The sequence below is a fragment of the Ictalurus furcatus genome, chromosome 7 (assembly GCF_023375685.1).
Source record: "Ictalurus furcatus strain D&B chromosome 7, Billie_1.0, whole genome shotgun sequence".
In the NCBI taxonomy this organism is placed as follows: domain Eukaryota; kingdom Metazoa; phylum Chordata; class Actinopteri; order Siluriformes; family Ictaluridae; genus Ictalurus; species Ictalurus furcatus.
The window spans coordinates 34,165,792-34,193,507 of record NC_071261.1 but is presented as its reverse complement, the minus strand read 5'-3'; the positions used below and the strand labels follow the sequence as shown (position 1 = coordinate 34,193,507).

The 27,716-nt window shown below is 40.7% G+C and overlaps 1 protein-coding gene across 1 annotated transcript in view; it reads right to left on the bottom strand.

The window, feature by feature from the left end:
* Positions 1 to 401: 401 nt before the first annotated feature.
* pth1r (parathyroid hormone 1 receptor) overlaps positions 402 to 27,716 on the bottom strand; it is a 74,382-nt gene continuing 47,067 nt past the window's right edge. The window contains exons 4-13 of the mRNA XM_053629979.1: positions 25,678 to 25,799; positions 17,181 to 17,275; positions 11,378 to 11,564; positions 10,561 to 10,714; positions 8,336 to 8,396; positions 8,098 to 8,164; positions 7,787 to 7,881; positions 6,656 to 6,797; positions 4,665 to 4,706; positions 402 to 4,368 (exon numbers count right to left, since the gene is read on the bottom strand). Coding sequence (XP_053485954.1) covers positions 4,012 to 4,368; positions 4,665 to 4,706; positions 6,656 to 6,797; positions 7,787 to 7,881; positions 8,098 to 8,164; positions 8,336 to 8,396; positions 10,561 to 10,714; positions 11,378 to 11,564; positions 17,181 to 17,275; positions 25,678 to 25,799 — 1,322 coding nt within the window. The 3' untranslated portion in view covers positions 402 to 4,011. The remainder of the gene's footprint in view (positions 4,369 to 4,664; positions 4,707 to 6,655; positions 6,798 to 7,786; positions 7,882 to 8,097; positions 8,165 to 8,335; positions 8,397 to 10,560; positions 10,715 to 11,377; positions 11,565 to 17,180; positions 17,276 to 25,677; positions 25,800 to 27,716) is intronic.

The following is a 27,716-nucleotide window of genomic DNA, read 5'->3' as shown; positions in this document are numbered from 1 at the left end:
AGCAAAAATATGTTTTGATTTATCTCAATTTCAAATTAGTAAAAAGTTCCAGAAATAAATATTTCTTAAAATTCTTCTTTTCTTTTATTAATATTATAATGAAAAATATTAGATACATTCTATTTATATATATTGGCACCCTTGGTAAATATGAGCAAAGAAGGTTGTGAAAGATTTTTCTTATTGATCTTTTGTTTAAAAAATTTACAAAAATACTCTGCTCTCATGGATATCAAACAATTGCAAACACAACACAGGTTCATCAAAAAATATATCTTTGTTAATTATAGGTGTGCAACAATTATTGTCACCCCTATGAATTCATATGAGAAAACTAGGTTTGAAGTGTATTCCCATTGATATTTTAAATTTTTTAGTACACCTGGGTGACTAGGAACAGGAAATTGTTCAACCATGACTTCCTGTTCCACAGGGGTATAAATATGAGGTAACACACAGGCCACATTCCCTTAGTCATTCATAACAATGGGTAAGTCCAAGGAATATAGCTCTGATGTGCGGCAAAAGGTTGTTGAGCTTCACAAAATGGTAAGTGTCTATAAGAAAATAGCAGAAGCATTGAAAATGCCCATTTCCACCATCAGGGCAATAATTAAGAAGTTCCAGTCAACTGGAAATGTTATGAATCGACCTGGAATTGGACGCGTGTCTATATCGTCTCAACGCACTGTGAAGAGGACGGTTCGAGTGGATAAAAATCACAGGGATTCACAAGGATCACAGCTGGAGAACTGCAGAAGTTAGTTGTGTCTTGGGGTCAGAAAGTCTCCAAAACTTCATCCGAAGTCACCTACATCACCACAAGTTGTTTGGAAGGGTTTCAAGAAAAAAGCCTCTACTCTCATCCAAAAACAAACTCGAGCATCTTCAGTTTGCCAGACACTACTGGAACTTCAAATGGGATCGGGTTCTACGGTCAGATGAAACCAAAATAGAGTTTTTTGGTAATAAACACCAGAGGTGGTTTTGGAGCACACAGAGAGGTAGCCATATGGAAAAGTACCTCATGCCCATGGTTAAATATGGAGGTGGATCTTTAATGTTTTGGGACTGTTTTTCTGCCAGAGGACCTGGACATTTTGTTAGGATACATGGCATCATGGACTCTATCAAATATCAACAGATATTAAATGAAAACCTGACTGCCTCTGACAGAAATCTTCAAATGGGCCGTGGTTGGATCTTCCAGCAGGACAATGATCCAAAACATACATCAACATCAACACAAACATGGTTTACTGACCACAAAATCAAGGTCCTGCCATGACCCTCCCAGTCCCCTGACCTGAACCCCATAGAAAACCGTCTCAGCTCCCTCACCAAGTATTCTCCAACCTCATCTGGTGTTATAGGAGAAGACTCAGAGCTGTTGCACATCTATATTTAACAAATATATATATATATTTTTGGATAAACCTGTGTTGTATTTGCAATTGTTTGATATCCATGAGAGCAGAGTAATTTTGTGAATTTTTTTAACAAAACAATAAAGACAAATTTTCACAGCCTTTGCTCATATGTACAGAGGGTGGCAATTTTTTTGCACTGTCATGACGATAAACATAATTATGGGATATTGCTGCTTCAGCTTTGTAAAGATTTTATGTAGGTACACATCCATCTGCTGAATATATTGTAGGTTAGAACTGATCATCGACACACTCACCATCATTAATGCCCCACGGATATAAAAATAAAACACCTTATAAACAATTAATTCCTTCATTATTCTGTGCAACTTTGTTTTTTTAATACTGGTCAATAAAATAATTATTCCTCACAGTGAGATCACACACACACACACACACACACACACACACACAGACAGTATATATATATATATATATATATAATTACATGTATAGATACACATAAGGTGCTAATACTTAGAATTATTTTTACTGTAATATAAACAATTTAGCTTTTAATTCAGTAAACAATACCGCGCGGAAACTCTGAGAAAAAACAAAAAATATACAAAAAAAAGCACCCAGAAGAATGTTTTACCTTTTAAAATATTTACAGGAAATAAAAAGAATTTTAAAGACCAAGACACTTTTACAGTTTTTAAAATAAAAAAGTATACTATTTTAGACACTTGCAACAGATTTTTGTAAAATAAAGCACAACAAAATATGAAAGCTTTCAAACCTGCTAATTTCTGAAAACAATTACGTGTAAAAAACAAACAAACAAACAAACAAAAAACAACAACACACTCTGTAACTTTTTAAAGCAACATTGCTAATTTAATAAAATTCTTTCTAAAAAAATTCCATTAAATGTTCCAAAATGATCATATGATCATATCATATCATTTTCCTCAAGTGAGTAAAATAAACCTTCAATGTAAAAGTATCCTGGGTCTAGAGCTAGCTAACATGCTCCGTTAGCTAGTTAGCAACCGACAAATATTTAGGATGTTTTCTTTAAACTAGAACAAATTTTGCTAGATGAAATACTCAGTTACTTAGCTGTGCAGACAGCTAGCCAGCCAGCTGAGGATTACGTTCAGTTTTAAGAAGCTTTAAGTTTGATTGTGTAAAAGTCAACTAGCAATGTCACTTTAATAAGTCGTCAGTGTATCGTAGCACTAAGATCCCTTTCTAGTTGCCATAACGTTACAGAAGCGTTAGCATGACGGCGGCTCTTTTCACGCACAATACCAACATTTTTCTGTTTTAGGTTTTTTAATTTTGTTTGTAAACATTTTGACCTGCACGAATACAAACCTTGACACACTTTTACACACTGAGTCGATTTACGGATTTTAAGCTTTTACTATACATTTTTTAAAAAAATCTAATAAATAATTATAACTCATTTGTTTTGAGATGAAGGTTAATCTGCAAAAGGAGATAAAATAAACGTTGAAACTGACAAAGTTTAAGCGATAATGAAACACTGGATGCTTAAATAAAATCAAAATAGAAATGTCTTTATATGAATTCATTACATTTTCCAATCAGATAATTCAGTTCCAGTTTTTTGCCAAGTCAATTAGTGCTAGCTATTGTTAGCAGAATAGAGGGTTAGCTAAGTTAGCTAGTTATGTGACAAAATTTTTTTAAAGAATTTAAATTAGCATAGCTTTTTATGGTCATTTGGCAACTAACATGCTAGGTATACTTAAGCTAGTAAAACTAGCTGACTAGCTGCATCTTCCTTCTTCCTGTTAGCTTATTTCCTAAACTGTCTGTATGTAATGAGTGAATGTGTGGAATCCTTGAGAGGAAGTGAGGTCATGACAAAAACATACATCAATTTGACCCCCAAATAAATCTGACAAATTAGACATCATTTTCAAACTAGAGGGGAAATTAACAAGCCAGCGTTTCAATGCTAAGCAACGACAACATAGCGACAAGTACGGACACGCGCATGCTAATGGCTATGAAGCACAGAAATGGAGGATTCTAGGAACGAGATGGATTTGCTGAGATGCTGTAGGTCTGAAAAAGGTCACGTGTTCTTTAAAACGTTTCATGAAAGATTTGTTCTTTAAGAGATTTTTTTTTCTTAAAAAAACTAACTGAAGGATTATTCTGGTGTAAAAGTAAACATTAAGACTTCCATGTGAAATGATAAACTTGTGTGAGAAGCTCGATAACGAGCGACATGAACCTGAAGATACCTGAAGTTATTATGGTTACTTCAAAAAAATTACCTTAAAAAGTTTCAGCTACAACGACAACAAAAAATGAGTTTTCTCTAAACTACTCACGTGAGAAGTTAAGAAGAACGTAAAAACACCTGATTTAAAAAAAAAAAAAAAAAAAAATGCACCACGTAATCACACATTTGACTATACAGAATACATTTATACAATATTTTACACATTAAATATCATCTTCATCTGAGAGCAATGAAAATATTGTCTTCTGAATTCTGCTCGTGGTCCAGAGTTCCTTCATTAGCCTTTAAACACTAGGCTTATAGAGCAAACTCCTCCGAGAGCAGATCCTGAGGTTCTTTGTAACAGCTACCAAGTCACATGACCGTTTCCCGCTCTTCCTCCACCAACGGAGCGGGTTTTTCATCCGTCACCATCTTGGACGGCTCATCCTCCTGCACGTGGAGTTCGTGAGCAGATGACGGGTTGGACTGGTCCGACACTGAGCCGTTCTTCACGTAGCCCGGAAGGTTCCGGTGCCCGTTGGTGGTAGCAGTAGCATTAGCAGGCGTGAGCCGCATGCTGACATCACGCTGCCGCGACGTCACGTTGGTCACGCTGGTGTGGGAAACCATCGGGCCGTAGCTGTACGTGCTACTACCGCTGCGTGCTTTCCGCTTAAAGTCCAACGCCAGCGTCCTCCGGCTCCACGACTTCTTAATCTCCGCCTGGACCTGGACACGACACAAAAGTTAGCATTTGTTTTACAGTTTAAACAGCATCACTAACAATTCATTACAATTGTTAGTAACAATTCATGGCCTCTTACTGAAAGGAACGTAACATTATTGAATTTCTTTTTTTTTCTTTTTGTGCTTTGTCATAGTATAATAAGTATGTTTTAATTATTTGTATTAAATAATTAAATATGATGATATTTTAATGTGTTGATGTTGAATTTGAAGGTTATACGGAGGAAGCAATTATGCATTCAACTATTCAATAAATAGAGTGATGGAAGTGATCTTACCTCTCCATTACAGAAGCAGTAAATAATCGCAACGAAGAAACCCTGCAATGAGGGGAACAAAATCATCTGTCAGTGAATACACACACATACACACACACTCACACACACACACATATACACACGAACGTCAAACATCTGTGATGAGTTACTGATGAGTTACTGATGAGTTACTAATGAGTTACTGAATAGTTACTGAGGAGTTACTGAGAAATTATTGAGGAGTTACTGTGGAGTGACTGAGGAGTTACTGGGGAGTGACTGAGGAGTTACTGAGGAGTTACTGAGGAGTGACTGAGGAGTTACTGATGAGTTACTGATGAGTTACTGTGGAGTTACTGATGAGTTACTGTGGAGTTACTGATGAGTTACTGATGAGTTACTGATGAGTTACTGTGGAGTTACTGAGGAGTTACTGATGAGTTACTGATGAGTTACTGAGGAGTTACTGAGGAGTGACTGAGGAGTTACTGATGAGTTACTGTGGAGTTACTGAGGAGTTACTGATGAGTTACTGAGGAGTTACTGATGAGTTACTGTGGAGTTACTGAGGAGTTACTGATGAGTTACTGAGGAGTTACTGATGAGTTACTGTGGAGTTACTGATGAGTTACTAATAAGTTACTGTGGAGTTACTGTGGAGTTACTGAGGAGTGACTGAGGAGTTACTGATGAGTTACTGTGGAGTTACTGAGGAGTTACTGATGAGTTACTGAGGAGTTACTGATGAGTTACTGTGGAGTTACTGAGGAGTTACTGATGAGTTACTGAGGAGTTACTGATGAGTTACTGTGGAGTTACTGATGAGTTACTAATAAGTTACTGTGGAGTTACTGTGGAGTTACTGAGGAGTTACTGAGGAGTTACTGTGGAGTTACTGAGGAGTTAATGATGAGTTACTGTGGAGTTACTGTGGAGTTACTGAGGAGTTACTGAGGAGGTACTGTGGAGTTACTGAGGAGTTAATGATGAGTTACTGTGGAGTTACTGTGGAGTTACTGAGGAGTTACTGAGGAGTTACTGTGGAGTTACTGAGGAGTTACTGTGGAGTTACTGATGAGTTACTAATAAGTTACTGTGGAGTTACTGAGGAGTTACTGATGAGTTACTGAGGAGTTACTGTGGAGTTACTAAGGAGTTACTGATATGTTATTTATGAGTTATTCCTACTCACTGTACTGTAGTTTTTTTTTGTATATATATATATATATATATATATATATATATATAATAATTGAATAAAATAATATTATTCAATAAATCAAAGACAAAAGACAAGTGAACAGTGAAACATGAAGGTCAGAAAATGGGAAGTAATTTACACAGTGAAATAAACATGAACATTTTTATGGACTCCTAAGAGAAAAAAACTGAGAAGATGAGTAGGAGAATAAAAAAAGGGAAAACAATCATTATGCGCAAATTAAAAACAAAAAAATGGCAGCAAAACAAGAATAAATCCATGGGGGAGAGGGAAAAAAGAATAAAATACAAAAAAAAAACATCCGTCAGAGGAAAAATTTTAAAAAGAAATATTTGCAACGAGAGAATACATGGGAGGAAAAAATACAAAGATGAAAAGATGCATAAAGAGAATATTTGGGAGGTAAAAATATTATATATATATATATACACACACACACACATATTGCACTGTAACAGGAACAGGACATGATCACATGGTTATAATTTTTTAGGTGTTTTTCTGATTTAAGTTGTATAAGTTGTATAAGTTGTGAGCTAAACGCTAACCTGGAGGTTGTAAGCTCCTAATCTTTGTTAGCTACATTAGCCTCGTAGCTCTGATATGAAACTAAATAAGGGAAGGCTTCTTGGATAATAAGCTTTATTTGGAGTAAGAATGAATCTTCTCTGTAACCTCTGCTCCTCGTTGCTAGGCAACACAACTCGTCACATTCCTACATGTCGTCATTCTCAATGCTGAAACAGATAAAGCAGGCTCTTTAAAAAAAGGAAAAAAAGAAAATTGATACCTGAAAGGAGTTAATGAGCATCTCGCAGTGCATCTGAATCTGCCAGGGGACTCCGGACACCTCCGTGTACGGCATTGCCATGAACACGATGTAGTGAACGCCAAACAGCGGCATCAACACCAGCGTCGACTTCAGCAGCTTCCTGCACACAAACAACAACAACAACAACAACAATCATCATCATGATATGGCCACTACAATAAATAAAGTCAAATTAATACATTACATTTTTTTAAAAATTGTGGTTCAGTAATTAAATATTTAACATCACACAACACAAAAAATTGGCAAAAAAACTTTTTAATTAATAAATAATAAATTAATAAGACTAAATAAATACACTGCACATAAGCCAAGCAATTGTGTGAAATTAAAATTGTGTAATTACTGTTATTTGTGTCAATTACCTCATTATTATTATTATTATTATTATTATTATTAACAAATTAACCATTTTAAATGAAAATAAATTAGCTTGGAAGCTTCAGACAGTAAAATAAACACTTCAGTAATTAGCAAGTCAATACTCGCTATATAACACAACCCCAAAAACTTAAACCCACAAAAAAACTGTTTATTCATTAATATGTTAATGACACTGAATTAATATGTTATTAGCTAATATTTTTTTAAAATGTTGGCCCGATGAATAAAAAAAACTGATAAACTACCCAAAAACAGAAGTGAAACAAAAATCCCAACTGTCAGTAAAAAGTGACATAAAGCACCAACACTGACGTTTAACTTGTAATTTTCCTACAAGAGAAAAGACCTACAAAAAAAAGTTAATTTACAAAAATAAATTATGATTAATTAGAATCCCAGCACCTTCTAAACATGTTGTTTATTTAGTATTTTAATGATTTATTATATGAATTAAAGTCATTCATGCTGTTGGAAAAGAAAGTCTGAAACCATAAACAAGACAACATAAATAATATAAATAAATAAATAAATAAAGATCAGCTTGTCGGTAATAAGCTGATGTTACAAATCAACACTGAATATGAAAATAGACTATACATTAAAGCAAAAATTAGCCATTAAAATAATAAAATATAAACGTGTAAGTGCTCTGACTGAATGGTGTGTGTGTGTGAATGTTGTGTGTGTGAGGAGGTGACGGTTCACCTGTACTGCTGTCTGCTGTCACAGCGGCCCGCGTTACTCTCCCTCAGCTTCGTAGCCAAAACTCGGATGATGTTCAAGAAGAGCAGGAAATTAATCTTTAAAATAAAAATAATCACCGTTCATACATTATTCATTTAACCGTAGTTATAAATTCATCACGTCTGTTTGTAGTGAAATGCCAGAGTTCTACAGTAACAGTAATGTTACACCACCCTGAATACTGCGTTCTGATTGGTCAGGAGGTGTCGGTTAGTTTTCTAATGCGCTCGTTATCATTTCTATAGTAACAGCTCGTTCACAAGGAAACTCACCGCGATGGCTGTCAGAATGGGGATCTGCGCGATCCATTTCAGATTACCAGCACTCAGGTCCCAGCATCTGCATCACACACACACACACACACACACACACACACACACACATTTTTTCATCCTTAAAACACAGGTCAACACCTCAACACTAATGTGACTGACAGACTATACTCATTATTTCTAACAGTGAACAGTGTGTATGTGTGTGTGTGTGTGTGTGTGTGTGTGTATTACTCACTCAGTGTCAGCGAGAGTGGCTCGAACACTTGCCCATATGGTGACGAACATAGCGGGGACGCCTGGAACACAGGAGAGTGAGAGCGAATCACAAACAGTCAATCATGAGCTGTGACTCGTTAAAAGCTGACAGTAATAAACAATTCATTAATTAATTAAAGTGGTGTGTGTGTGTGAGTGTGTGTGTGTGTGTGAGAGAGAGAGAAAACTGCAGGCTTTGTATTCTTCAATACATTCCCCACCTCAGCATGGGTTATAATAGAAAGCCATAAAACCTTATGAATGAACGCTGAATGAAATAAAATAAAGAGGAGAAAATAAAACATTTAAACAACATATAAATTTAATGAAAAAGATCTCTGTAGTGTGAGATACGAGTGTAAAGGCCTGAAATATGAGTATAACAGTGTGATATATGTGTGTATGTGTCTGAGATACGAGTGTAACTGCGTGAGATACGAGTGTAACAGTGTGAGATACGTGTGTATGTGTCTGAGATACGAGTGTAACTGCGTGAGATACGAGTGTAACAGTGTGAGATACGTGTGTATGTGTCTGAGATACGAGTGTAACTGCGTGAGATACGAGTGTAACAGTATGAGATACGTGTGTATGGGTGTGAGATACGAGTGTAACAGTGTGAGATATGTGTGTATGTGTGTGAGATACGAGTGTAACTGCGTGAGATACGAGTGTATGGGTGTGAGATACGAGTGTAAAGGCCTGAAATATGAGTATAACAGTGTGAGATACGAGTGTAACTGCGTGAGATACGTGTGTATGGGTGTGAGATACGAGTGTAACTGCGTGAGATACGAGTGTAACAGTATGAGATACGTGTGTATGGGTGTGAGATACGTGTGTATAGGTGTGAGATACGTGTGTAACAGTGTGAGATACGAGTGTAACAGTGTGAGATACGAGTGTAACAGTGTGAGATACGAGTGTAACAGTATGAGATACGTGTGTATGGGTGTGAGATACGTGTGTATAGGTGTGAGATACGTGTGTAACAGTGTGAGATACGTGTGTAACAGTGTGAGATACGAGTGTAACAGTGTGAGATACGTGTGTATAGGTGTGAGATACGTGTGTAACAGTGTGAGATACGAGTGTAACAGTATGAGATACGTGTGTATGGGTGTGAGATACGAGTGTAACAGTGTGAGATACGTGTGTATGGGTGTGAGATACGTGTGTATGGGTATGAGATATGAGTGTAACTGCGTGAGATACGAGTGTAACAGTGTGAGATACGTGTGTATGGGTGTGAGATACGACTGTAACTGCGTGAGATACGAGTGTAACAGTGTGAGATACGTGTGTATGTGTGTGAGATACAAGTGTAACTGCATGAGATACGTGTGTATGGGTGTGAGATACGCGTGTATCAGGACATATTAGGACTAATCAGTGATGTGAGGTGACTCCACTGCATCCACATTGTATGCGCTGTGCACACACACACACACTTCGCACAGTGTGTACAATGCAGGTACAGTGAGGCCCAAATACAAACATCCCATAATACACACACGGTCCGGCTCCACATGTTCCACATGACTCATGATATGGCCTTTGCCCCCCTACCCCCTCTAGATCACCCCCCCAACTAATGTGGGCTATTAGTGTAGCCCACAATTATCGGCCATTCACATGTAAATGTGGTGATGCAGCAGTAATTACCCTCATTATCCTCGCTTTCATTTGTGAAACATTTCTTTTTCATCTTGTCATGTTTAAATATGAGGAGCTAATTGCTAGTTAGAGCAGAGTGTTAGCACCATAACAAACAACAGAACACACACACACACACACACATTGTTCTACAGTACATGAAGAAAACAAGAAATTAATAAAGAAAGGAATAAATAGCTAACAAATAACTGAGTAAATAACTATAGAAATATATACAAAAATAACAAATAACTAACTAAATAAATACATATTTTTAAATATTATACACATAATAAATTAATAATATCATAAAGAAATGTTATATAATTATTTTTTGTAATACATTTATATAGTAAACATAGTGTGTAATGAAATAAAGTGTAAAGCTTCTGAAGAACTGAAATCTAAAAAAAAGAGAACATTCAGAACTCAGTTCCCGCTCAAAATGTCCCTGTAACCAATCAGAGTGCAGTTCCCGCTCCATCATCACACACCATCATTCACTGTGTGAATATTTAACTGTGTTTGCAGCTCCGCCTCTTTACTTACCCCAGCCAATGACAGTGAAGCCCCAGAGGTACTTCCTGTCAGAGAAGAAGGTCATGAAGATGAGGCTGTGGAGGTAAAGGCCTTCCACCAGTATCCAGTAATAATTTGTTGCAAGGAAGTACAGGAAGAGCGTGACAGTGATCTTACAGCCGATCTTCAACAACAACAACAACAACAACAACAACAACAACAACATCAACAACAACGGGAAAATTAATCAAAAATAAAATTAGTTGTTTTATCCACAACTAATCCAACATTTAGTATTTAATGACTTCTGTACAATTCTACTCTTTATTCAAGTTAACGTTTAGATTTAGTTTATATGTTAATTTAAAAAGATCAGAGAAAGCAGAGCGTAAAATTTATAATCAATTATCCCTTAAGTGAGGAACACCATGCTCATCAGCAAAGTTCAGTAAAGGTGTTTAAAACCCCACCACCTTTTGTGTAGAAAGAAAGCAAACAAAAAAAGAGAAAGCGAGCAAGGAAGAAATCCAAAAAGAAAGAAAGCAACAACAACAGATGATCAAGCAAGCAAGTACAAAAGAAAGAATAAAAAAGAAAGAAGGAAAGAAAGAAAGAAAGAATGAGAAAGAAAGAAAATGTAAGAAAGAAAGAAAGAAAGAACATGTAAGAAATAAAGAAAGAATGAGAAAGAAAGAAAGAATGAACATGTAAGAAAGAAAGAAAGAAAGAAAGAAAGAAAGAACGAGAAAGAAAGAAAGAACACTATACTCTTGTGATAGATTCTGAGAAGAAACTCCAGATTTAAAGCTCAGTGATCCAGCGATTTTAGTATCAAAAAGGTACGTACAAACTTAGTTTTCTCAGTGGGCGGAGCCTCAGTGATGGATTTCAGATCCTCGACTGTGATTCGTTGAGTCTCATCGAAGTTCGATTCCGAATACAGAACAACGTCTTTAACAAAGATGCTGACTGCTCGCAACATGAACGACACAAACAGGTGCATGTGGATAAAGTTCCTCGTACAGTGCAGACGCCTGGGGGGGGGGGGGGGCAGAGGGAGAAAGAGAGACAGAAAGGAGAGAGATGGAGGAGGAGAGACAAATGGAGTGAGAGAGACAGGAATGAGAGAGATGGAGGAGAGACAGATGGAGTGAGAGAGACAGGAAGGAAAGAGATGGAGGAGGAGAGACAGTAAGAGAGAGTGGCAGGAGGGAGACAGATAAAGAGATAGAATGTGAGAGAGAAAGACAGGGGCAGAGGGAGAGAGAGGGAGAGAGAGAGAGAGAGAGAGAGATGGAGAGAGAGAGAGAGCTCTTCAGCGCAATGTATAATAAGGCCAGAGTAAGTTCAAACCCCTGTCTGTTAAGACATGTCTGCCTGTCTCTCTATCAGTCTGTCTGTCTGTCTCTCTATCAGTCTGTTTGTCTCTCTATCAGTCTGTCTGTCTGTCTCTCTATCAGTCTGTATATATGTTTATTGATCCTTGAATGAAAATGAAACACAGCTGAGTCTTGAAGCTAAATAACGAACAGAATGGATCCAGTGCAATCATGGATTAACAGGAAGTGCTGAAAAGGAAGTGGTTACCATCAATATGACTGGAATAGTGTGTTTGTGTGACATAATGGTTTCTCTGGAAAGTCTATGGTGCTCAGACACAGAAGACGTGATGGTATATTTAGCACACATTCGTGTTTAAGATCCCTGCAGGACTGAGACGCAGCTGCTGGACTTCTGCGGTTTCCTCTGTGTGGAAACAGCAGTGTGTCGATTTAAATGAGCCGGTGGGATAAATAATGCAGTGATGAAGGAAGCACAGTATAGTGTTCTTATAGTATATCATGCAAAAAAAATACAGGCATTGAGGGCTTGAAGCACAATCACATACTAACACACTTTGGAATGAAAGAATGGTAGATGGAGAATGGCGGAGAAAGTATGGTAGGGAGAGTATGGCAGAGAGAGAATGGCAGATGGAGTATGGTTGAGGGAGTATGGTAAAGGGAGTATGGTTGAGAGAGTATGGTAGAGGGAGTATGGTAGAGAGAGTACGGTAGAGGGAGTATGGTAGAGAGAGTACGGTAGAGAGTATGGTAGAGAGAGTACGGTAGAGGGAAAATGGGGAGAATGGTAGAGGGAGTATGGTAGAGAGAGTATGGTAGAGAGAGTATGGCAGAGGGAGTATGGTAGAGGGAGTATGGCAGAGGGAGTATGGCAGAGAGAGTATGGTAGACAGAGTATGGCAGCGAGAGTACGGTAGAGGGAGTATGGTAGAGAGAGTACGGTAGAGGGAGAAAGGTAGAGAGTATGGTAGATAGAGTATGGTAGAGAGAGTACGGTAGAGAGAGTATGGTAGAGGGAGTATGGTAGAGGGAGTATGGCAGCGAGAGTACGGTAGAGGGAGTATGGTAGAGAGAGTACAGTAGAGAGTATGGTAGAGAGAGTACGGTAGAGGGAGAATGGTAGAGAGAGTATGGCAGAGAGTATGGTAGAGAGAGTATGGTAGAGGGAGTATGGCAGCGAGAGTACGGTAGAGGGAGTATGGTAGAGAGAGTATGGTAGAGAGAGTATGGTAGAGAGAGTATGGCAGAGGGAGTATGGTAGAGGGAGTATGGCAGAGAGAGTATGGTAGACAGAGTATGGCTGCGAGAGTACGGTAGAGGGAGTATGGTAGAGAGAGTACGGTAGAGGGAGAAAGGTAGAGAGTATGGTAGATAGAGTATGGTAGAGAGAGTACGGTAGAGAGAGTATGGTAGAGGGAGTATGGTAGAGGGAGTATGGCAGCGAGAGTACGGTAGAGGGAGTATGGTAGAGAGAGTACAGTAGAGAGTATGGTAGAGAGAGTACGGTAGAGGGAAAATGGTAGAGAGAGTACGGTAGAGAGTATGGTAGAGGGAGTATGGTAGAGAGAGTACGGTAGAAAGTATGGTAGAGAGAGTACGGTAGAGGGAGTATGGTAGAGGGAGTATGGCAGCGAGAGTATGGTAGAGGGAGTATGGTAGAGAGAGTACGGTAGAGAGTATGTTAGAGAGAGTACGGTAGAGAGTATGGTAGAGAGAGTATGGTAGAGGGAGTATGGTAGAGAGAGTATGGTAGACGGAGAATGGTAGAGGGAGTATGGTAGATAGAGTACGGTAGAGGGAGTATGGTAGAGAGTATGGTAGAGAGTATGGTAGAGAAAGTATGGTAGAGGGAGTACGGTAGAGAGTATGGTAGAGGGAGTATGGTAGAGAGTATGGTAGAGAGAGTATGGTAGAGGGAGTATGGTAGAGAGTATGGTAGAGAGAGTATGGTAGAGGGAGTATGGTAGAGGGAGTATGGTAGAGAGAGTATGGTAGAGGGAGTATGGTAGAGAGTATGGTAGAGAGAGTATGGTAGAGGGAGTATGGTAGAGAGAGTATGATAGAGAGAGTATGGTAGAGGGAGTATGGTAGAGAGTATGGTAGAGAGAGTATGGTAGAGGGAGTATGGTAGAGAGTATGGTAGAGGGAGTATGGTAGAGAGAGTATGGTAGAGGGAGTATGGTAGAGAGTATGGTAGAGAGAGTATGGTAGAGGGAGTATGGTAGAGAGTATGGTAGAGAGAGTATGGTAGAGGGAGTAGGGTAGAGGGAGTATGGTAGAGGGAGTATGGTAGAGAGAGTATGGTAGAGGGAGTACGGTAGAGAGTATGGTAGAGAGAGTATGGTAGAGAGAGTATGGTAGAGGGAGTATGGTAGAGGGAGTATGGTAGAGAGAGTATGGTAGAGGGAGTATGGTAGAGAGTATGGTAGAGAGAGTATGGTAGAGGGAGTATGGTAGAGAGAGTATGGTAGAGAGAGTATGGTAGAGGGAGTATGGTAGAGAGTATGGTAGAGAGAGTATGGTAGAGGGAGTATGGTAGAGAGTATGGTAGAGGGAGTATGGTAGAGAGAGTATGGTAGAGGGAGTATGGTAGAGAGTATGGTAGAGAGAGTATGGTAGAGGGAGTATGGTAGAGAGTATGGTAGAGAGAGTATGGTAGAGGGAGTAGGGTAGAGGGAGTATGGTAGAGGGAGTATGGTAGAGAGAGTATGGTAGAGGGAGTATGGTAGAGGGAGTATGGTAGAGGGAGTATGGTAGAGGGAGTATGGTAGAGAGTATGGTAGAGAGAGTATGGTAGAGAGAGTATGGTAGAGAGAGTATGGTAGAGGGAGTATGGTAGAGAGAGTATGGTAGAGGGAGTATGGTAGAGAGTATGGTAGAGGGAGTATGGTAGAGAGAGTATGGTAGGGGGAGTATGGTAGAGAGAGTATGGTAGAGGGAGTATGGTAGAGAGTATGGTAGAGGGAGTATGGTAGAGAGAGTATGGTAGAGGGAGTATGGTAGAGAGTATGGTAGAGAGAGTATGGTAGAGGGAGTATGGTAGAGAGTATGGTAGAGAGAGTATGGTAGAGGGAGTAGGGTAGAGAGTATGGTAGAGAGAGTATGGTTGAGGGAGTACGGTAGAGAGTATGGTAGAGAGAGTATGGTAGAGGGAGTACGGTAGAGAGTATGGTAGAGAGAGTATGGTAGAGAGAGTACGGTAGAGGGAGTACGGTAGAGGGAATATGGTAGAGAGTATGGTTGGGAGAGTATGGTAGAGGGAGTACTGTAGAGAGTATGGTAGAGGGAGTATGGTAGAGAGAGTATGGTAGAGAGTATGGTAGAGAGAGTATGGTAGAGGGAGTACGGTAGAGAGTATGGTAGAGAGAGTATGGTAGAGAGAGTACGGTAGAGAGTATGGTAGAGAGAGTATGGTAGAGAGTATGGTTGGGAGAGTATCGTAGAGGGAGTACTGTAGAGAGTATGGTAGAGGGAGTATGGTAGAGAGAGTATGGTAGAGAGTATGTTAGAGAGAGTACGGTAGAGAGTATGGTAGAGAGAGTATGGTAGAGAGAGTATGGTAGAGAGTATGGTAGAGAGAGTATGGTAGAGGGAGTACGGTAGAGAGTATGGTAGAGAGAGTATGGTAGAGAGAGTACGGTAGAGAGTATGGTAGAGAGAGTATGGTCGAGAGTATGGTTGGGAGAGTATGGTAGAGGGAGTATGGTAGAGAGAGTACGGTAGAGAGTATGTTAGAGAGAGTACGGTAGAGAGTATGGTAGAGAGAGTATGGTAGAGAGTATGGTAGAGAGAGTATGGTAGAGGGAGTACGGTAGAGAGTATGGTAGAGAGAGTATGGTAGAGAGAGTACGGTAGAGAGTATGGTAGAGAGAGTATGGTAGAGAGTATGGTTGGGAGAGTATGGTAGAGGGAGTACTGTAGAGAGTATGGTAGAGGGAGTATGGTAGAGAGAGTATGGCGGCAAAAGTATGGTAGAGGAAATCAAAAATCCAGTATCTCAGAATATTCAAATAAAGAATTTATAATACAGAAATGTGGACCTTATGAAAAGTATGGTAATTTATGCACTGATACTCGGTCAGGGTTTTAATCCTTCTGCAGGAATTACTGCATCAGTGCGGCGTGGCATGGAGGCGATCAGCCTGTGTCACTGCTGAGGTGTTCTGGAAGTCCAGGTTGCTTTGATAGCGGTCTTCAGCTCGTCTGTATTGTCGGGTCTGGTGTCTCTCGTAGATTCTCTATGGGGTTTGGGTCAGGCGAGTCGGCTGGACGATCGAGCACAGTAATACCATGGTCAGTAAACCAGTTACTAGAAGTTTTGGCTCTGTGGGCAGGTGGCGAGTCCTGCTGGAAAAGAAACTCAGCATCTCCATAAAGCTCATCAGCAGATGGAAGTATGAAGTTCTCTAAAATCTCCTGGTAGACGCTGCATCGACTCTCAACTTGAGAAAACACACTGGACCAACACCAGAAGATGACACGGCACCTCAAATCATCACTGACTGTGGAAACTTCACACTGGACTTCAAGCAGCTTGGATTCTGTTCCTCTCCACTCTTCCTCCAGACTCTGGGACCTTGATTTCCAAATGAAATACAACATTTACTTTCATCTGAAAAGAGGACTTTGGACTGAGCAACGGTGCAGTTCTTTTTCTCCTTAACCCAGGTAAGACGCATATGCATAAATTAACATACTTTTCAGAAGGTCGACGTTTCTATTATAAATTCTTTATTCTGATATTTCTATACTGGAGTTTTGATTTCCGTGAGCTGTAAGCCGTAATCATCGAGATTAAAACAAAAAAAGGCTTGATATATTTAACTTCATGTGTAATGAATCTAGAATATATGAAAGTTCCACTGTCTAAATTAAATTACGGAAAAAATAAACTTTTCCACGATATTTAAATTTTTTGAGATGCGCTTGTATATATCTGTCTCTCTGTTATTCTTTGTCTATCTCTGCCTGCTTGTGTATCTGTCTGTTTTCTGTCTGTCTTTCTATCTCTCTCTCTCTCCATCTGTTTGGAGCCAAATATTTGAGTTTGTCAGATGTTTAAAATAAATGTCTTATTGTGCTTATATTTTTTGCTTCTTTTTCCACCTCTTTGTCTTTTCTTTTCTTCTTTTCTTTATTTCATACCTATTTCATGTGATCATTTATCTTTTTTCATTTTTCATTCTTTATTTCCATTTGGTGTCATTCACACTACACTTCAGATTCATGAAAATCAAGAAAACACAATACACTTCAGAGACTAAAACAGGAATTCTGTAATAAATAAAAGAGAAAATTCTGACTCACCGGAAGTATCCGAGAATGACGACGGCCACCATGAGTGAGCCGAATGAGATGGAGTATCCGACGGTGTAGATGAGGTATAGTCTGTCAAACACTTCCTGTGTGTTTGTGTGTGTGAATAAAACAGATTTGTTTATTTCTATTTATATATCTATTTATAGCCTGTTTTTTTATTTTATTTGAATGCATCTGATGTAAATTTGCAATTGTCAATATGTAAACTTTAACTTTGCCTAGATATTATTGACAGTGGTATGACATTGTGTGTGTGTGTGTGTGTGTGTGTGGCAGCAAGCATCTGTTAGCATTTAGCATCTGAGACGTAGCCAAACAACTTCAGTCTGCGGTTCAGAAGCTTTTCATTGGTGCAGATGAATTTTTCATTAAATAGTTGAGGGGAGCAGATACACGCACACACACACACACACACACACACACACACACACACACACACACGTACAGAACAAGGATCGGAGAAAACTTGAGACAGCAATAGTCCCAGTAAAAGTTGATAAAGGAGGTTTGGCCTCAGTTAGTAAAAGAGGCATGGCCTCTGTGGGGTTTTTTTAAGAAAAGGAAGGGTGGCCTGTTTTTTGTAAAGGAGACGTGGCCTATGTGTTTTTTTTGTAAAGGAGACGTGGCCTATGTGGTTTTTTTTGTAAAGGAGACGTGGCCTATGTGTTTTTTTTTGTAAAGGAAATGTGGCATGTGTTTTTTTAGTAAAGGAGGTGTGGCGTGTGGTTTTTTTTGTAAAGGAGACGTGGCCTATGTGGTTTTTTTTGTAAAGGATGCGTGGCCTCTGTTTTTTTTTAGTAAAGGAAATGTGGCATGTGTTTTTTTAGTAAAGGAGGTGTGGCGTGTGGTTTTTTTTGTAAAGGAGACGTGGCCTATGTGGTTTTTTTTGTAAAGGAGGCGTGGCCTCTGTTTTTTTTTAGTAAAGGAAATGTGGCATGTGTTTTTTTAGTAAAGGAGGTGTGGCGTGTGGTTTTTTTTGTAAAGGAGACGTGGCCTATGTGGTTTTTTTTGTAAAGGAGGCGTGGCCTCTGTTTTTTAGTAAAGGAGGCGTGGCCTGTTTTTTTTTTAGTAAAGGAGACGTGGCATGTGTTTTTTTAGTAAAGGAGGTGTGGCATTTCTGGTTTGTTTGTTTTTATGTAAAGGAGGCGTGGCCTCTCTCTGTGTTAGTAAAGTAGGCAAGAAGTGTGTTTGTTAGCAAAGGTGGCCTCTGTGTTTGCTAGTTAAAGAGGCATGGCGTGAGTTTGTCAGTGAAGGTGGTATGGTCTGTGTATCTGTTATATATATATATATATATGTACAAAAGTCATGAAATGTGTGTGTGTGTGTGTGTGTGTGTGTAACGGGTATGGAAAATATTTCATCTTTATTTAAATCATCATTTATATACTTATGTACTCCTTTTAATTTGTGTGTATAGTGATATTTTATTTATCTGTGTGATTATTTTTGTTGTTTTACCCTCCTTTTTGAGTGATTTTTTCGTATTTTTTTCAACATGTGACCATCGCACATCATGTTTATTTTATAGAGCACAGTGTAAGGGCGATTCACTCAGGGAGACTGCTTGTTTGTGTTGTCAGAATAAACGAAGAGTCGACCCAGTTGCCGTCCGCCTATTTTTCTTTGAATAAAATAAAACACACAACGCAGACTACAACCAGTTACACTTGGTAACTGCGCTTCGCCGATCGCCGTGGTTGCGTGACGGCTCGCCTGCTTCGCCAGTCTTCTCTCCCGGTCATCTTCCTCATCAGCGTCGTTTGTTGGGACTCCGTGTTCGTGCATAAGGAGGGCGCGCGTGTGAGATGAACAGCGTGTGACATTGCAGGACAAACTGTTGAATCTTAAAGGAACGGTAAAGAATTTAATTTACTTCGACTTTAACCTTTTTTCTCCGGAGTACTTTCGTTCGTCGTTGGTGCATATTAAACAAGAGACTTTGTGATAAGCACACCAGGACGCTTCAGTGACCTTCGAGTATCGTCTCCTTTATCTGAACAGTATATAATAAATGACTGTAGATGCATTTTAAATACGAAACAGTGCCTAATAACTGATGTGGTGTGAGAGAAAAAAATATTTTTGTCAAGAAAAGGAGCGTTTCAGTTTTTTTGATTGATGTCTTCATTTGGATAGTGAACTGTTTTGAGTTAACTTTATTTCATATATTTCACTGCATGTATGATGTATACTTCAACATTTGTCAGTTAGTTAAGGTTTTGCTGTTTGGGGCATATTCATTCGCAGTCATTTGTACATTTTATGTGTTTTCACTTTACATTTGAAACATGTTTGAGGATATTGGCCAAGACAATTTCAGCCCTGTGAAACAATCTAATGTCACTTTCCCATTGGGCAGGGGTGGTGGACCCGAAATATGTCGCAATGAGGGAGTGTCTGAAATTAATACTCGTTGTTATGGGAGCGGGAGAGCCAAAGCTAATGTGGGACTTGACCATGTGCACGCAGTTGATTCAGTGATTGGTGCTTCTGTAGGTCCAGCAGCTAGCTCTACCCCAATCACGCGCCCAGATACTGAACGTGTCGTTACGCCTGAGTCATTAGGGGGCATCATTTCAGATCTGGCTCAGAAAATAGGGGAGAGTGTTTCACCCTTGTGCACCAGCCCAGCCCAGTACAGCCTAATCCACCTTGCCAGTCTCAGCACTCCAGTGAGTTCATTGATGCATCAGGCCTGAAGGTGATAGCAACATCCGGCACCTCCACCATTCTTCAGGGGCAATAAGAGTGATTAATTTACTGTGCATGAGTGGGAAGATATGATGTGCAGTTTTTTAAACAGAATGAAAGCAGAACACAAACTGATGTCTCTGATCTTATCATGAGCAGATTGGCTGGCAAAGCGAGGGATGTGGTTAAGGTGTCTCTGCGAAGCCGCCCTGAACTGAGTGCCAGTGAGCTTCGAAAGTGCAGTGTTTGACATACTGAAACGCAACTTTCAGTGAGTTGGCTTACTCAAACATGCCTATGGCTGACTTCTATAACACTGTCCCAAGAGCGGATGACAGTCCCATGGATTACTGGATACGGCTTAACAAGGCCATAGATGTTGCTGAGGAGCGCTTGTGCAGACATAATAAGAGTGTTGAGGATCCCACTGCTGAAGCTGTCATGATGTTTATTTCACATTGCCCAGACCCTAGTCTCGCTATGTCTTTTCAGTTTAAGCCAGCTGAGCAGTGGAGTGCTGCTGAGGTCCAGGAGCGGTTGGATAGTCATCAGAGGGATCTAAAGAGAGTCTCTCTGAGAATACAGCACATGATGTCTTTGTCAGCTTGCAGCCAGTGCGCTGTTGGGGCATGTCCCAGTTCTGTGTCCAGTTCTCCTCAGCAGCCTGTTCCCATGCCTCCTGTAAGTCATCTTTCAGTCGCTGCCTCCTGTAAGTCATCGTAATCCTAATGCTGTGTCATTCTCTCCAGACACCAGTCTTCAGCACATGGTTAGCATGATGGATAGAGTCCTGTCATTGTGCACTGCCTGTTTAACTTCATCAAGTCCGGTTCATGCAGGCAAAATTTCAGACTTCAAAACCAACTTAGGCTATGCATGTAGGGTCTGTAGATCCAAGGAACACACTACGTACTCACATTGTAGACGTCAGAGGCTATGTCGTCACTGTCTCAGTCCTGGCCACTTTAAGAGTGACTGTCCTAAATTAGCATGCCCTGTGACTCCCTCAGATTTTGCTCAGTTAAACTGAAAAGCTCATGTGATGGGAGGGGTAGCATGGGCAATTTTACGAAAACCCTCACAGAAGAGACAGATGTGCAAAATATTTTTGTGAGCAGCTGCAAGCAATTGCCAGAAGACAAAACTGTGTTATATGTGGGGTCTCAGAGAGTTGATGGTGCGAGTGAGTTGTTTTATGCTCCTGTGACAGTTTGTGACCGTTACACATTAAAGGGGTTACTGGATTCTGGTAGTATGTCCTGCACGGGTGAGTCCAAGTTGCAAGCTGATGGTCTCCTTCCACATCCTCAAGCGATTCCCAGTAATGTGGTTCTAGTTGGCTGTGGTGGCCTTACAATTGTGCCAAAGTGTACATACGACTTGGAGATTGAAGTCTATGGATTTAAGTTTGTCGTTCCAACTTTTGTGGTGCCTGGACAAAGAGACGAGTTCATAGTTGGAAGCAATGTGATCAAATGTGTTCTGCAGAAGATGAAGTCACATGACAAGTACTGGGAGCTTGTTTCCTGCAATAACAGTAATCCTGAGTGTGAGCAATTCATTGAACTTTTGAGCTGCATCTCCCAATGGTCTGGGCCTGAACAGCCTGATAAACTTGGCATTGTGAAACTCTGTCAGTCAATAACTCTACTTCCCAAATGTGAGTATCTTGTTTGGGGAAAATTGCCAGCTAATGTACCTGTTTCCCCGGAAGCACTATAATTGTTGAGCCAACCACTGCACGTTCGGCACCTAGAAACATCCTTGTCAGACGTGTAGTAACACCAATGTGGGGCAATCGTTGGGTGCCGATGAAAATACTAAACCCAAATCCAACATCAATGACTCTTTGCCGTAACACTAAACTGGCCGACGTTTCTTCCTGTCTAGCTGTGGAGGATCTCACTGTTATGCAGGGTTTAAGTAGAACCCATTGTCACGTTCCTGATTCGGACCCCTTTGAAACTGCTTCATCCTCTGATCCAGAACGATTGCTGAGAGACTATGGTCTGCAGGATATTGACATGGATGGATGTGAGGTTTCTGAGGTGTGGAAGAGGAAATTGGCGGCTCTTATTGTGTCCTACCATGATGTTTTCTCCAAGGATAAGTTGCATTGTGGAGAGGCAAAGGATTTTGTGCACAGGATCCACCTTTATGCTGAGCGCCCATTCCGTCTGCCTTATCGCCGTATCCCTCCTGCCCACTACCAAAAATTGAGAGAGGTGTTGTCTGAGATGGAGGAGAAAGGCATTATCAGCAAATCTGTGAGTGAGTATGCATCACCTTTGGTGATGGTCTGGAAAAAAGATGGTAAACTGATGGTCTGCACTGATTTTCACTGGCTCAATGCTAAAACCACCAAAGATGCTCACTCTCTACCCCATCAAGCTGACTGCCTTGCAGCCTTGAGAGGTAATGCGCTTTTCAGCACCATGGACTTGACTTCAGGATTTTACAACATCCTGCTCCATGAGTCTGACCGACGATACACTGCCTTCACAACACCAATGGGCTTGTATGAGTATAATCGTCTTCCTCAAGGCCTTTGCAATAGCCCCGCATCTTTCATGCGATGATGCTCAGCATTTTTGGTGACCTTAACTTTTCCAGTCTTCTCTGCTATCTTGATGACTTGTTGGTCTTTGCACCTTCTGAACAGGAGGCATTAATGCATTTGGAGATTGTGTTTTCTTGATTGAGAACCAGCAACCTGATGCTAGCACCTAAAAAGTGTCACTTTCTAAGAAAATCCGTAAAGTTTCTGGGCCATGTGATGAGTTTACTGTGTGGACGCATAATAATCCGCTAACATATATTATGACCAAGCCAAAATTGGATGCATGCGAGCAGCGTTGGGTCTCGAAACTAGCTCCATATTCTTTTGAGATCAAATACATTCCTGGAAAACTCAACGTGCTAGCGGACGCACTCAGTAGGGATCCGTTTGTCAGGCCAGTGAGTCAGCGGCTTTTGTCAGAGCCTTATTCTGAAATGTTTGGACCAGTACGCAATGTAGACGATGGAAATGTACAAGAAGTGTTCCAACTTACCTGCCAACAACAAAAATTAGGATCAGATCCACTTGATGTTGGGCTGGATACATCAATGTCTGCTGGCGACGTGTCTTCCATTCTGTCCTCCTGTGATGAATGGGAAACAGGAACTGAATGTAGAGCAACATCATTTGCTGAACATCTGACCTCTTTAATCAGTGGTGATGAAGAAGTGTTTCATTCCTTTTCACTGACAGACTTGCAAGAACATCAGCACAAAGACCCTGTCATTGCTAGAGTGTCTTATTATGTTGGCAGGAAGTGCAGACCATCAAGACGTGAACGTGCCAATGAAAACCTATGCGTGTTGCGGATTCTGAAACATTGGGACAAACTTTCAGGGCTTAATGGAATCCTGTACAGAGCCATTAAAGACCCACTCAACAGGCACAAGAAGTTCCAACTTGTTTTACCTAAGTCCTTAAAATCTCAGGCACTTTCGGGTGTTCACGACCTGGCCGGTCATCAAGGGCAGCCACACACTTTGTCTTTAGCCCGTCAGAGGTTTTTCTGGCTCGATATGGAGCTGATGTGCGGGATTATGTGAGGAAATGTCCCAGGTGCGTCCTCAGCAAAACTCCAGAACCTTCAGCGAGAGCCACTTTGGAGAGTATTAAAACCACAGCCCAGTTGGAGCTTGTATGCATCGACTTCTGGTCTGCTGAGGATCGGACCAACAAATCTTTGGATGTCTTGGTATTCACAGATCACTTCACATAGCTAGAGCAAGCGTTGGTACAGACCATAACTTTTGTGTACAACTGTACAGCACACGAAACAAGAGGTTTTGCCCCTTTTTACCTAATGTTCGGTAGAGGGCCAAGGTTGCCAGTTGACCTCATGTTCCAAAGTGTTTTGCAGGATAAGTCAGTTTGTGACTATAATGAGTATGTGAAATCGTTAGTCAGCGACCTCCAGTCTGCCATGATGTTAGCGCAAAAGAATTCTGTTGTGGAGCAAAGACACCAGTCCAGCCAGTACAACAAAAGAGTTAAAGGCCTACCTCTAGCCGTTGGTGACCAAGTGCTTGTGGCTAACAAGGGTTGTAGAGGGAAATGGAAGCTTGCTGACAAATGGGAGCCAGTCATGTACACTGTTGTTGCCTCAAAGCCTTCCATACACGTCTACAAGATCCGTGACAGAGCTAGTAATGAGAGAATAGTGCATCGGAATCTTCCTCTGCAAGTGAACTTCCTCCCTTTGCCTGAAACAGAAATTGTTACTTTTGATCATGGGGGTGCTGAAACACTTACCCGCAGTGTACCTTCACAGATGTCTGATGCAGCACACTGTTTTGGTCTAACTGGGCAGACACGCAGTGATGAGTCCTCCAACGTTGCCGAGACTGAGTCTGCAGAACACGCAGATGATGGGCGGGATGAGGCTGAGGCACTCTCACGTGCAGGCTCTGTGTGGAACATCTCCAATGTAGCTACTTGCGATGATGACCGCACTTCATCGTGGGTGCATTCTCAGTTGTGCAATCAAGAGCAGCCAAATGCACAAGTTGCTGAGCCAGTGACCGATGATAATACTGTGGCTGGTGCTGGTGCTAGCCATTCATCCCAAAATCCTGTCTCTGCCAGTGTACCCTGTAGGCAAGATCCTGTAGCTGATTTAAATACAGGTGATCATTTCACTAGCAGGTTTGAGAGAGTCGTCAAACCAGTATGCAGACTTATTGAATCTATGGTTCAACTTGAAACCCTGTTAAGTTTGGATTCTGGGTCTTCAGTTATTCATGTGTGAATTCAGTTTGTCTATAGGTACATGTGGTTTTTGAAACTTGCCTTTTTTGAGTACTTGGTCTATGTGTTTGAGGTGTAATAGGCACCTTAATAATGTCTATAGAATGCGTTGAAATTTGGCCAATTTCAAACCATTTTTATCCTTTCATTAGGTAGCTTTCAATGCTGACCGTCTTCACTGATTGTTTTGTGTGTGGACCATATACTTATGACCTGTGTACAATTTTTTTTCCAGTGTTCTCTAAATTTTGTGTAATTCTAGGGGGGGTGAATGTAATGGGTATGGAAAATATTCCATAAATTTAATGTGTAGAATTACACAAAAAGTAAATTCATACCTGATAGCAGCTGTCTATTTGTGTGAGTACTTTCCCTTTTAATTGTCATGATGTCATTGGTCTGTGTAATTTCCTGCTTTGGCTCCTCCTCTTCCCTTTTGCATTATGGTTGAATTGGAGAGTTAGGTTTAATTTTGAGTTCTCAATAATCTTGTTTCATCTTTATTTAAATCATCATTTATATACTTATGTACTCCTTTTAATTTGTGTGTATAGTGTTATTTTATTTATCTGTGTGATTATTTTTGTTGTTTTACCCTTCTCTTGAGTGATTTTTTTTTGTATTGTGTTTCAACATGTGACCATCGCACATCATGTTCATTTTATAGAGCACAGTTTAAGGTTGATTCACTCAGGGAGACTGCTTGTTTGTGTCATCAGGTATGGTTTTTGTTTTGTATTATTTTAATTTGTTACTTGGGTGAATTCTTCCCCTTTCGCATTATGGTTGAATGGGAGAGAGCACCGTTTAAGGGCGATTCACTCAGGGAGACTGCTGGTTTGTGTTGTCAGAATAAACGAAGAGTCGACCCAGTTGCCGTCTGCCTATTTTTCTTTGAATAAAATAAAACACACAACGCAGACTACAATCAGTTACATGTGCATGTGTGTGTGTGTGTGTGGGAGTGTGTATGTGTGTGTGTGTTCATACCCTCTCCTTGTTCTGACTGTAGTGTGTGAAGAACTTTGCACACTCGCTGTAATTTGCCCAGGTCTTGTTCTTCGCAGTGAGTTCCCAACTTCCATTCACATCACACTTCCTGTAGGCGTGGCCTAGACACACACAGACACACACACACATACTTTTTCACACAGTGAATATCTGTAAGATATTATACACATATAGATCAGTAACACATTGATCACGCTGTGCATTACTGACATTTTCCTAAACATTGGGATCTCATGCTGTGTGGCTCGGTGAGCAGAACCCTCATTCCCTTATTCATGTAGCAGAACCTCTAAGTGGATTACCGTTACATTACATTTGCATAATCTAGCCCTTATACAGAGCAACTTACTCATGTTTCTGCACAGATCTCAGCATGTTTGGCAGACATCCTACCATAGATGGTACGTAATCAGCTGAAACTAAATCCCAGCAAGACTGAGCTCCCTGGAGATGGATCCCTATGTCAAGATCTTGTGATCTCCCTTTGATCTCCTAACTCTTAGATCTCAATGTCCATCACTGCACGCAACCTTGGGGTAACCATGGACAACCGACTATCCTTTCACACCTCACATTGCTGAACTGAACTCATGCAGGTTTTTGCTTTACAACATCAGGGGGATCCGTCCTTTTCTATACACACAGGCCATTCAGGTGCTTGTTAAATCTCTTGTCATTTTGAGACTAGACCACTGCAACTTGTGCCTAGCTAGTCTGCCTCTCTGCACCATCCAACCTCTGCAACTGATCCAGAATGCAGCTGCACTATTTGTTTTCAAAGTCCCCAAGTTTACCCACACCACCCCATTGCTACACTCCCTCCACTGGCTTCCTGTACCTGCTGCCAAAAACAGACCAGCTCCAAGCTACTTTAAAGAACTTATCACACCTTGCACTGCAACATGGGCCTTCTGAGCCTCTAGCACTGCTCAGCTGGACCCACCATTTCTCAGGGTACAAGGAAGACGACTTCTCTGTCCTGTCACCCAGATGGTGGAATGAACTTCCCCTGTCCAAAAGGCTGAGTCACTGGCTATCTTTAAACAAAGACTAAGGACCTACTTCTTTAGTCTGCCACAAAGGCCGTTTCTGTGGAAGCCAGTCCAAACCCAGATGGTCTGAACATCTCAGAAGACCTCGGGGGAGTGGTTAGTAAAGTGGAAGTGGAGCTGTAGGCAGCAGCAATGATAGTTAAGATGGCTGATTTGGGGTTAGGGAGCCAGCTGAGTGATTTTAAGTGAAGTTAAGTGGATGTACACCATCTGCCTGCTGAGGCCATTATCACTTTCATCAGATGTCCATATTTACAGTAAAAAACTCTCTGTCCACTCTCTCGGCTGGCTCTCTCGGCTGGCTCTCTTGGATGGCTTACAAAACACAAGTCATGTGTCAACTATTAAGCTCAAGATGGGCGTCATGATGGAACTACACCATGGAACTCGCTTTGCTAAGTTTAATGCTCTCTACATTTATTTAATTACTTAATGCTGTATGACATTGGTGTGAGGAATGAATGCGTGGCTCTTCTAAGCCCAAATAAGCAAGTAGTGATTACCACAAACCAACCCAAGGCTGAAAGTAGCTGCAGCAGCAGAGGTCTCGAATGGCAACCTGTGCCCGAATAGGAACTGTGGCAAGTGGGGAAGAGTGGCATGGTGACCTGACTTCTTTGCTAACAAACAACAAAATGGATTATTTACACAGCAGACGTGCTTCACAACACTACTTAAGGGGCTGTTGTGCTTTTGCAAAAGATGGCTGAAATCACGGGCACCCGTTGAAGCCCTGATAAACCAGAAATACCCATGGTGGAGGGACTGCAATCCTGGTAAAACAAAAATGGTGCACAGACAGTGAGATAATATCAGAACCATGTTCTTCCACTGTAGAATATCTGACTATCAAATGCAGACCTTTTTCTTTACCTCAAGAATTCCATGGTATTATTATGAAGTCTGTGCACATCCCTCACTAAGCCAACACTCATGAAGCACTAAAACAAACACAGTATGATCCAG